The 10,529-nt window shown below is 43.1% G+C and overlaps 2 protein-coding genes across 2 annotated transcripts; both read right to left on the bottom strand.

Annotated features, from left to right (window-relative positions):
- Positions 1–1,396: 1,396 nt before the first annotated feature.
- LOC116188910 (aspartic proteinase CDR1-like) lies at positions 1,397–2,521 on the bottom strand. Its single transcript, XM_031518361.1, has one exon. It carries the CDS (start codon positions 2,519–2,521, stop codon positions 1,397–1,399), a length of 1,125 nt encoding a protein of 374 aa, XP_031374221.1.
- Positions 2,522–8,860: 6,339 nt separating this feature from the next.
- On the bottom strand, positions 8,861–10,269 carry LOC116189433 (aspartic proteinase CDR1-like). Its single transcript, XM_031519090.1, has one exon. It carries the CDS (start codon positions 10,188–10,190, stop codon positions 8,925–8,927), a length of 1,266 nt encoding a protein of 421 aa, XP_031374950.1. The 5' UTR covers positions 10,191–10,269; the 3' UTR covers positions 8,861–8,924.
- Between the last annotated feature and the right edge of the window lie 260 nt (positions 10,270–10,529).

The following is a 10,529-nucleotide window of genomic DNA, read 5'->3' as shown; positions in this document are numbered from 1 at the left end:
TGATGATGTGTGCTTGTCGAGTGTATTAAGAAGTGTGCCTTTTCGGAGTGTCTTTTTTCGCCCAAACTCTAATGAGACCATCAGTGGAACCTATACTGTCCTGGTATCTGATGTGACCATTGGATTAATGGCATCATCTCGTGCGCTTTCATGGACTCTAAGCACCTCATGCTATCCCTCGTGTTCCATATCTTGAAGCTCCGGTCCCTTAAGGCTGTGTACATCACTCCTTTATTATGGCTCACAGCCAGCCCTGGCACAGCATCACATCAGGGCGATACACAGCCACTTCCTATGCCGCCTGATGTTGACGTAGTTCCCCGCGTGGGGAAGCAAAGTGGAGCAGTTGATCTGTGAAGGTGGGGAGTGTCTGCAAGAAGTGGTGCCACCTCCACGAGACCAGGGCAGCGACCTCCGAAAGACGGATCTTGCCGTCCTGGTGGCTGTGAAGACCTCACTATACCAGACCCATCGAAGGCGATGGACTTTGCTGACCCAGCGGAGATAGCGTCGTTATTGATGGAGTTGGCCAGGGTAGAGGTCGAGACATCAAAGACGAAGATCCCATGGGAAGCAGCGGCGTAGAGGAGTTTACCGTGCGACACGGCGAGTCAGCTCAGATGAGGTGTTGGGGTCTTGAGAGAGAGAAGGCATCAATAGTTCAATATTTCGTTCATAGTTTCCTACAAGGGTTGAGAACTCGAGATAGAGAGAGAGAGAGAGAGAGAGAAAGAGTGGCTGTTGAGGGACTAAGGACATTTATATATAATCAGATCATCGAGGTATCAGGCATCGCATGATCTTGTCCACAAACTTTTTTTTTTTCGGGACAGTGATTCAAATAATTGCTTTTTTTAAGGATAAATGATTAATTCCTTATTAAAAATAAATAAAGCGCAACGGACGTATACCCTCGCTTGGTAACTAAGAGATTTTAAATTTGATATTCGTACTCCTTTATTAGTTATTAAGATTGGGGTTCGTGCATTTGTCATGAAGAAAAACAAGTTAGTTATGCCGATATCTCAAACATAAATCACATAAGGACGTAAAAAATGAATTTTCAATTGCTTTAGACATAATGCCTCAAACAAAGCTACATATATATCTCCATGTAATTATTAATCTAAAACGGGGGAAGTTATAAATCAATATGGTCTTAATTTCACTTCATGCTTCAGCAATGGGCATGCCATATCCTTGAAAGAGACCACCTTATTCTTAAGGTCGTATCCTACATTGACATTCTTTTGCTGGGACATCCCTATGATGTTTATCCGGTCACCTCTCAGTATCGCCAAGCAGTACTTCCTCGGCTCGATTTGCTCCCACGTGTTTTCCTTGCTCAATTCAAAGGTCAGATTCTCGAACATGATCGTGACCTTCGGGGCGAAGCTTATGTCTGCAAAGCAGAGGTCGAATCTGAGTCCTTGATGGGGGACTCGAGGAGTAACGCCTGCACTGTATTTATATACTCTACTAGGGCATCGAAAGCGCCGGGGACAAACTTGGAGAATGTCGTGCCGGTGTCGATGATGGTGCCATGCCTTCCATTCGGGTCCATACTGAAAAGGGCCGGAGGAATGTTCAGCCTCTCCTTGTCTACCATAAGGTTCGTGACATTCACAAAGTAAAAGCCTGATGGGGCAGAGTAAAGCGGTGTCTGCGTTTCCTTCCCTGTTATCAACGCCCCGGAGCTGCCGATTTTCAGCAGGCTGTGGCCCGCATTCAGGTCCTGGTTCGCCGAGGCGCAATACGAGAACCTGTTGAACCCGACTTGGCCAATCAAGGAGGAGCTGCTCCAGTTCAATCCTACTACATTAGGGGGGCCAATAGCATTTTTATTACCTTCCCTGCGGTCTATGTTGTAATGACCGCACCCTATAACCATGTTGGATAGCTTCGCCATTTGAGTGGGGTTGGTGTCATCTGCAAATGTGAGCGTCTCGGTTGCCAAGTTCCCGCTCGTCATTGATTCGTCTTTATACCTTAGGTTGTAATGGCAATAACCGTCGGGAGGCACGCAATGCCCATCGGGGTTCGTGGTATAAAGCTCATCATTGCAGTTGATCAGGCTATAGCTAGACGACTTTGCCGGGTCAAAGTACTTGATGTTCTGAGTATAACACCGGTGGCATGGGAGGCACTGTGGCCATATGAGATTGCTCCCTGTGTCTGGGATCTCGTAGGTCTCCGTCGGTGGGTCCGACCCGATGTTGTACCGGATGATGTACTCCCCTTGTTGTATGCCAAATGGCATCATGGGAGAGGTGTATGCATCAGGGTGCGCCCAGCCACCTCCATCTGCACTCTGGACGGCCTTGTGACGGGCAATATAAGTTCTCCGGGTTTTCGCTGCAATGGCGGCCATCCTACTGAGGTTGGCAGGGGTGGCATTCGGGTTGTAGAGCTGAGATTCTGGAGAGCTCAGGTGAATCATACTGGTCTGGAAGCTTATTGGGGGTGCCCGATGGGCCGAGTAGGAGGATGGAAGGCTAGAGATGGTTAACACAAGAGCCATTAATGCTACTGAAAACGCAAGGATTGATGAAGGGGAATTCATTGTTGGTGGCTTCCCTGTAGTTCATGAAATTACGATATAATTTTCCCTTCCGCAGCTTTTGAGCCCTTTGAAGGATTAAAAATATATAACAAAATTATTCTTTTACTAAACAAAGATTTATAATAAAGATAATATCTCCAAAGAATAAATAAAGGTTTATTTCTTAATAATTAAGATGAGCTTTGTCACACAATTTACCTTCATAACCAAATGGACGATATAGATCGCATTACATCGTCTAAGGGAAGAACATGAGCCCATCAGTATATCGACCTGTGATATATTTTCGGGCTTGGTGTACCAAAATGTTGCATAAAACATGGGACAACAACTACCGGTGGATGAGACAAAAGCAGCATTCTTAAAAATTAAGGTCTAAGCTGAATATAATATTAAAATATAATCAGAAAGAAAATAATTAGGAGGCAAAACCAAAATGAACTGAAAGAGCAATCAGTGTTGCTCAACAGCTTTTTGTCTGGAAAATCAAAATGAACTTCTGCTACTCCATTAGCCGTTCATTATTGGCTCCACTAATTTCATCCTTGATTGAACAATTTGACATCGAATCGTGTCCATGTGACTCCGCAAAGTACCAACATTAGTTAATGGCCATAGACATGAAACCCGTCGAGCAACTTCGATTCGGTAAATCTCCAAAGACTTCATATCGAAACTTCCCATAGCTTAATATCTCCTTCGAGACTTCCGCTGCAGATTGTAATGACATGTTTATCATATGCATCGTCCGGAGCACTCACCAATGACTTGACGGGTCTCTAGCTAATACCCTTCTATCACTCCCATGCATGCAACGATACTCCTCACATTTGCCATGATGTTATGCCACATCCTCACTGTCCGGCCCGATGATCTGCTTATTAACAGATCGCCGCATACAGCGATCAAGCACAGCACAACCCCTGTGAGACACGACAAAGCCCCGAGGAAAGCCATCTGGTTGGTTTCATCATCTCTCTGCCATACCATGATCTGATCATCACTGCAGCCAGAGAACATTAAGACCGATTCGTCATTGTTCAGTGCGAGTGCATTGACTGATGATGTGTGCTTGTCGAGAGTGTTAAGAAGTGTGTGCCTTCTCGTAGTGTCGTTTTTCGCCAAACTCTAATGAGACCATCAGTGGAACCTACACGGTCCTGGTATCTGATGCGACTATTGGATTAATGGCATCATCTCGTGCGCTTTCATGGACTCTAAGCACCTTATGCTATCCCTTGTGTTCCACACCTTGAAGCTCCGGTCCCTTGAGGCTGAGAATATCACTTCTTTATGATGGCTCACTGCCAGCTCTCTGACACAGCATCACATCAGTGCTCAATACACAGCCGCTTCCTATGCCGCCTGATGTTGACATAGTTCCTCGCGTGGAGAAGCAAATTGGAGCGGTTGGTCTGTGAAGGTGGGGAGTGTCCGCAAGAAGCGGTGCCGCCTCGACGAGACCAGGGCAGCGACCTCTCAAAGACGGATCTTGCCATCCTAGTGGGCTGTGAAGACCTTACTATACCAGACCAGTCGAAGGTGATGAACTTTGCTGACCCAGCGGAGATAGCGTCGTTGTTGACGGAGTCGACCAGGGTAGAGGTCGAGATATCAAAGATGAAGATCCCATGGGAAGCAGCGGCGTAGAGGAGTCTACCGTGCGACACGGCGAGTCAGCTCAGATGAGGTGTTGGGGTCTTGAGAGACAGAAGGCATCAATAGTTCAATATCTCGTTCCTAGTTTCCTACAAGGGTTGAGAACTTGAGATAGAGATAGAGATAGAAAGAGTGGCTGTTGAGGGACTAAGGACATTTATATATAATCAGATCATCGAGGAATCAGGCATCGCATGATCTTGTCCACAAACTTTTTTCTTTTTTTCAGGAAAGTGATTCAAATAATTGCTTTTTTTAAGGGCAAATAATTAATTTCTTATAAAAAATAAGTAAAGCACAGTGGACGTATGTCATCGCTTGGTAATCAAGAGGTTCTAAGTTTGATATTCGTACTCCTTTATTAGTTATTAGGATTGGGGTTCGTGCATTTGTCATGATGAAAAACAAATTAATTATGCCGATATCCCAAACATAAATCACATAAGGACGTCAAAGACGAATTTTCAATTGAATTTTAGACATAATGCCTCAAACAAAGCTACATATATGTCTCCGTGTAATTATTAATCTATAACAGTGGAACTTATAAATCAATACGGTCTTAATTTCACTTCATCAATGGGCATGCCATATCCTTGAAAGAGACCACCTTGTTCTTAAGGTCGTATCCTACATTGAAATTCTTTTGCTGGGACATCCCTATGATGTTTATCCGGTTACCTCTCAGTATTGCCAGGCAGTACTTCCTCGGCTCGATCTGCTCCCACGTGTTTTCCTTGCTCAACTCAAAGTTCAGATTCTCGAACATGATCGTGACCTTCGGAGCAAAGCTTATGTCCGCATAGCAGAGGTCGAAAACTGAGTCCTTGATGGGGAACTGTTCCTGTAACGCCTGCACAGTATTTATATACTCTGCTAGGGCATCGAAAGCGCCGGGGACAAATATGGAGAATGTCGTGCTGGTGTCGATGATGGTGCCACAGATTCCTTTCGGGACCCTACTGAAAAGGGCCGGAGGAATGTTCAGCCTCTCCTTGTCTACCATAAGGTCCGTGACATTCACAAAGTAAAAGCCTCATGGGGCAGAGTAAAGCGGTGTCTGCGTTTCCTTCCCTGTTATCAACGCCCCGGAGCTGCCGATTTTCAGCAGGCTGTGGCCCGCATTCAGGTCCTGGTTCGCCGAGGCGCAATACGAGAACCTGTTGAACCCGAGTTGGCCAATCAAGGAGGATCTGCTCCGGCTCAATCCTACTACACCGGGGGGGCCAATAGCACCTTTATCACCTTCCCTGTTGTCTATGTTGTAATGACCACACCCTATAACCATGACGTATAGCTTCACTATTTGCGTGGGGCTGGTGTCGTCTGCAAATGTGAGCGTCTCGGTCGCCAAGTTCCCGCTCGTCATTGATTTGTCTACATACGTTAAGTTGTAATGGCAATAACCGTCAGGAGGCTCGCAATGCGCTTTGGGGTTCCTAGTACAAATCTTATCATTGCAACTGATCAGGCTATCGCTAGACGACTTTGCCGGGTCAAAGTACTTGATGTTCTGGGTATAACATCGGCGGCACGGGAGGCACTGTAGCCATAAGAGATTGCTCCCTGTGTCTGGGATCCCGTAGGTCTCCGTTGGTGGGTCCGACCCGATGCTGTACCGGATGATGTACTCCCCTTGGTATATGCCAAATGGGGTCATGGGAGAGGTGTACGCATCAGGGTGTGCCAAGCCACCTCCATCTGCACTATGGCTGGCCTTGTGACGGGCAATGTAAGTTCTCCGGGTTTTCGCTGCAATGGCGGCCATCCTACTGAGGTTGGAAGGGGTGGCATTCGGGTTGTAGAGCGGAGATTCTGGAGAGCTCCGGTGTATCATACTGGTCTGGAAGCTTATTGGGGGTGCTCGATGGGCCGGGATGAGGATGGAGATGGTTAACACAAGAGCCATTAATGCTACTGAAAATGCAAGGATTGATGAAGGGGAATTCATTTTTGGTGGCTTCCCTGTAGTTCATGAAATTACGATATAATTTTTTCGGTTAGAATTACAATATAATTTCTAAAGTGCATGAACACTATATATATATATATATATATATATTATTGGAGAGAATCAAAGATATGAATTGATATGACCTAGGAGATTATAGGAATCTTTATATTTATAGGATGTTAATTATTATATAAGAAAGTGTATACTTCCTAAAAGATTTTTTTTAAAAACTTTTGTTGGACAAAAATTTCCAAATTGGCCCAATTTTCTATCTCCATCTCATGTCCCCTCACCAGAGGATGACGTGTGTCTCTTAAAAAATCCTATAGCATATAATCCCTTTGAATATGTGTCACGATTCGTCCTTTTTCTTTTTCTTTTTTCTTCGTGAAGTAACAAATTAAATACCTATTCAACATGCCCCTTAGTTTACCGACAAATAAAAGACTTATTTGGCAAATCTTTTGAAAATTTCATAAAATCAAACAAATCAAAAAAATTCTTAAAAAATATCAGCATTGGTTAGCTCAAGTAATTTGACACTTGTTCTCTTTTAACAAAATCTCGAGTTCGAGCCTTATGAATTAAAATTCGCAATGAGAAAGTTTTATTCCTGAGTGGGCCAAGCTGGCTCTACTGGATTAGTGAATGCCCAATTATTTGGGCTTCCAAATAGGCGGATACTGGAATTCACACTGAAAAATTCTTAAAAAATAACACTGATATAAAAATCTATAAAAAAATGTTAAAGACTATTCGAAAAATCAATATTTTTTTTATAAATGTAACAAATTAAAATCTGAAAATAAAATAAAGAAGAATTAATCCAAAAAGAAAGTAAACATAGAGACAAAATAGTCTAAATAAATAAGTAGTAACATAAAATTCATAAAATGGGTAAAAATATGAACTCAAGGAGAATTCAAAAAATTTAAAATGCAATTTGAAAAATAATTATATGGGGTATAGACCAGAAAAATGGTGATCGGATAAAAATATGAAAAATTATCATTACTCGTGAAATATTAGAAAACTTGAAATAAATTAAAAATAAAATATAAACATAAGCAAAAAAAATTAAAAATAAAGGAAAAAACCCGAAAATCATAAAAATATGTTATTAAAATGTAAAATTTGAAACTACAATGATAATTAAAAAATCAAAACACAGTAGAAAATTGAGATAAAAGGCTGAAATGAAACAATAAAAATATGTTAGTATATGATAAATTCAAATATCTGATATTTTTATTAATTTAATTTGATTTTTGTTTTCTTGTCATGCATAAATATGTTCCTTGTATGAATTTTTTTAATAAATAGTCTTTAATTTTTTTTTCACTTTGCTATGAAATTTTATATTAGTGTTGTCTCATTTTTCAAGAAGCTTTTAGATTTTAGATTTTACTTTTTATGATTTTTTTAAAAATTACATGAATAAGTTTCTATTTTGTTATTTTGGTGAGAGAGGAAAAAGAAGACAGAGAATGATGAATTCGATGGGGTCCGTATATGTTCAATGAAAATATACGCTAGTGATACACTACTAGAATAATCAGGATCTGATCATCACCGCAGCCGGAGAACATTAAGACCGATTCGTCCTTGTTCAGTGCGAGTGCATTGACTGATGATGTGTGCCTGTCGAGTGTATTAAGAAGTGCGTGCCTTTTCGTTGTGTCGTTTTTCGCCCAAACTCTAATGAGACCATCAGTGGAACACATACGGTCCCGGTATCTGATGTGACCATTGGATTAATGGCATCATCTCGTGCGCTTTCATGGACTCTAAGCACCTCATGCTATCCCTTGTGTTCCATATCTTGAAGCTCCGGTCCCTCGAGGCTGAGTACATCACTCCTTTATTATGGCTCACTGCCAGCCCTGGCACAGCATCACATCAGTGTTCGATACACAGCCGCTTCCTATGCCGCCTGATGTTGACGTAGTTCCTCGCGTGGGGAAGCAAAGTGGAGCAGTCGGTCTGTGAAGGTGGGGAGTGTCTGCAAGAAGTGGTGCCACCTCGAGGAGACCAGGGCAGCGACCTCCAAAAGACGGATCTTGCTGTCCTGGTGGGCTGTGAAGACCTTACTATACCAGACCCATCGAAGGCGATGGACTTTGCTGACCCAGCGGAGATAGCATCGTTGTTGACGGAGTCGACCAGGGTAGAGGTCGAGACATCAAAGACGAGTCAGCTCAGATGAGGTGTTGGGGTCTTGAGAGAGAGAGAGAGAGAGAGAAGGCATCAATAGTTCAATATTTCGTTCATAGTTTTCTACAAGGGTCTAGAACTTGAGATAGAGATAGAAAGAGTGGCTGTTGAGGGACTAAGGACATTTATATATAATCAGATCATCGAGGTATCAGGCATCGCATGATCTTGTCCACAAACTTTTTTTTTTCAGGAAAGTAATTCAAATAATTGCTTTTATTAAAGACAAATAATTAATTTCTTATAAAAAAATAAGTAAAGCGCAATAGACGTATGTCATCGCTTGGTAATCAAGAGGTTCCAAGTTTGATATTCGTACTCCTTTATTAGATATTACGATTGGGGTTCGTGCATTTGTCATGAAGAAAAACAAATTAACTATGCCGATATCCCAAACATAAATCACATATGGACGTGAAAGACGAATTTTCAATTGAACTTTAGACATAATGCCTCAAACAAAGCTACATATATGGTCTCCATGTAATTATTAATCTAAAACAGGGGAACTTATAAATCAATACGGCCTTAATTTCACTTCATCAATGGGCATGCCATATCCTTGAAAGAGATCACCTTGTTCTTAAGGTCGTATCCTACATTGACATTCTTTTGCTGGGACATCCCTATGATGTTTAACCGGTTACCTCTCAGTATCGCCAGGCAGTACTTCCTCGGCTCGATCTGCTCCCACGTGTTTTCCTTGCTCAACTCAAAGTTCAGATTCTCGAACATGATCGTGACCTTCGGAGCGAAGCTTATGTCCGCATAGCAGAGGTCGAAAACTGAGTCCTTGATGGGGAACTGTTCCTGTAACGCCTGCACAGTATTTATATACTCTGCTAGGGCATCGAAAGCGCCGGGGACAAACATGGAGAATGTCGAGCCGGTGTCGATGATGGTGCCAAGGCTTTGTTCATAGATCCTACTGAAAAGGTCCGGAGGAATGTTCAGCCTCTCTCCGTCTACCATAAGGTCCGTGACATTCACAAAGTACAAGCCTGATTGGAAAGAGTAAAGCGGTGTCTGCGTTTCCTTCCCTGTTATCAACGCCCCGGAGCTACCGATTTTTAGCAGGCTGTGGCCCTTATTCAGGTCCCCGTTCGGCGAGGCACAGTATGAGAACCTGTTGAACCCAAGTTGGCCAATCAAGGAGGAGCTTTTCCAGCCCAATCCTACTACACCGGGGGGGCCAATAGCACCTTTATCTTCCCTGTGGTCTATGTTGTAATGACCACACCCTATAACCATGTTGTATAGCTTCGCTATTTGCGTGGGGCCGGTGTCGTCTGCAAATGTGAGCGTCTCGGTCGCCAAGTTCCCGCTCGTCATTGATTGGTCTAGATACGTTAAGTTGTAATGGCAATAACCGTCGGGAGGCTCGCAATGCGCGTTGGGGTTTCCGGTACAAATCTTATCATTGCAACTGATCAGGCTATAGCTAGACGACTTTGCCGGGTCAAAGTACTTGATGTTCTGGGTATAACACCGGTGGCACGGGAGGCACTGTAGCCATATTAGACCGCTCCCTGTGTCTGGGATCCCGTAGGTCTCCATCGGTGGGTCCGACCCGATGCTGTACCGGATGATGTACTCCCCTGGGTATATGCCAAATGGTGTCATGGGAGAGGTGTACGCATCAGGGTGCGCCAAGCCACCTCCATCTGGACTATGGCCGGCCTTGTGACGGGCAATGTAAGTTCCCCGGGTTTTCGCTGCAATGGCGGCCATCCTACTGAGGTTGGCAGGGGTGGCATTCGGGTTGTAGAGCGGAGATTCTGGAGAGCTCCGGTGAATCATAATGGTCTGGAAGCTTATTGGGGGTGCCCGATGGGCCGAGTATGAGGATGGAAGGCTAGAGATGGTTAACACAAGAGCCATTAATGCTACTGAAAATGCAAGGATTGATGAAGGGGAATTCATTGTTGGTGGCTTCCCTGTAGTTCATGAAATTACAATATAATTTCTAAAGTGCATGAACACTATATATATATATATATATATATTATTGGAGAGAATCAAGGATAAGAATTGATATGACCTAGGAGATTATGGGAATCTTTATATTTATGGGATGTTAATTATTATATATTATTATGTATAAGAATTGATATGACCTAAGAGATTATGGGGATTTTT

Source organism: Punica granatum, chromosome 8, assembly GCF_007655135.1.
Source record: "Punica granatum isolate Tunisia-2019 chromosome 8, ASM765513v2, whole genome shotgun sequence".
In the NCBI taxonomy this organism is placed as follows: Eukaryota; Viridiplantae; Streptophyta; class Magnoliopsida; order Myrtales; family Lythraceae; genus Punica; species Punica granatum.
The sequence above is the reverse complement of the archived record's forward strand: the minus strand, read 5'-3'. Positions and strand labels throughout refer to the sequence as shown.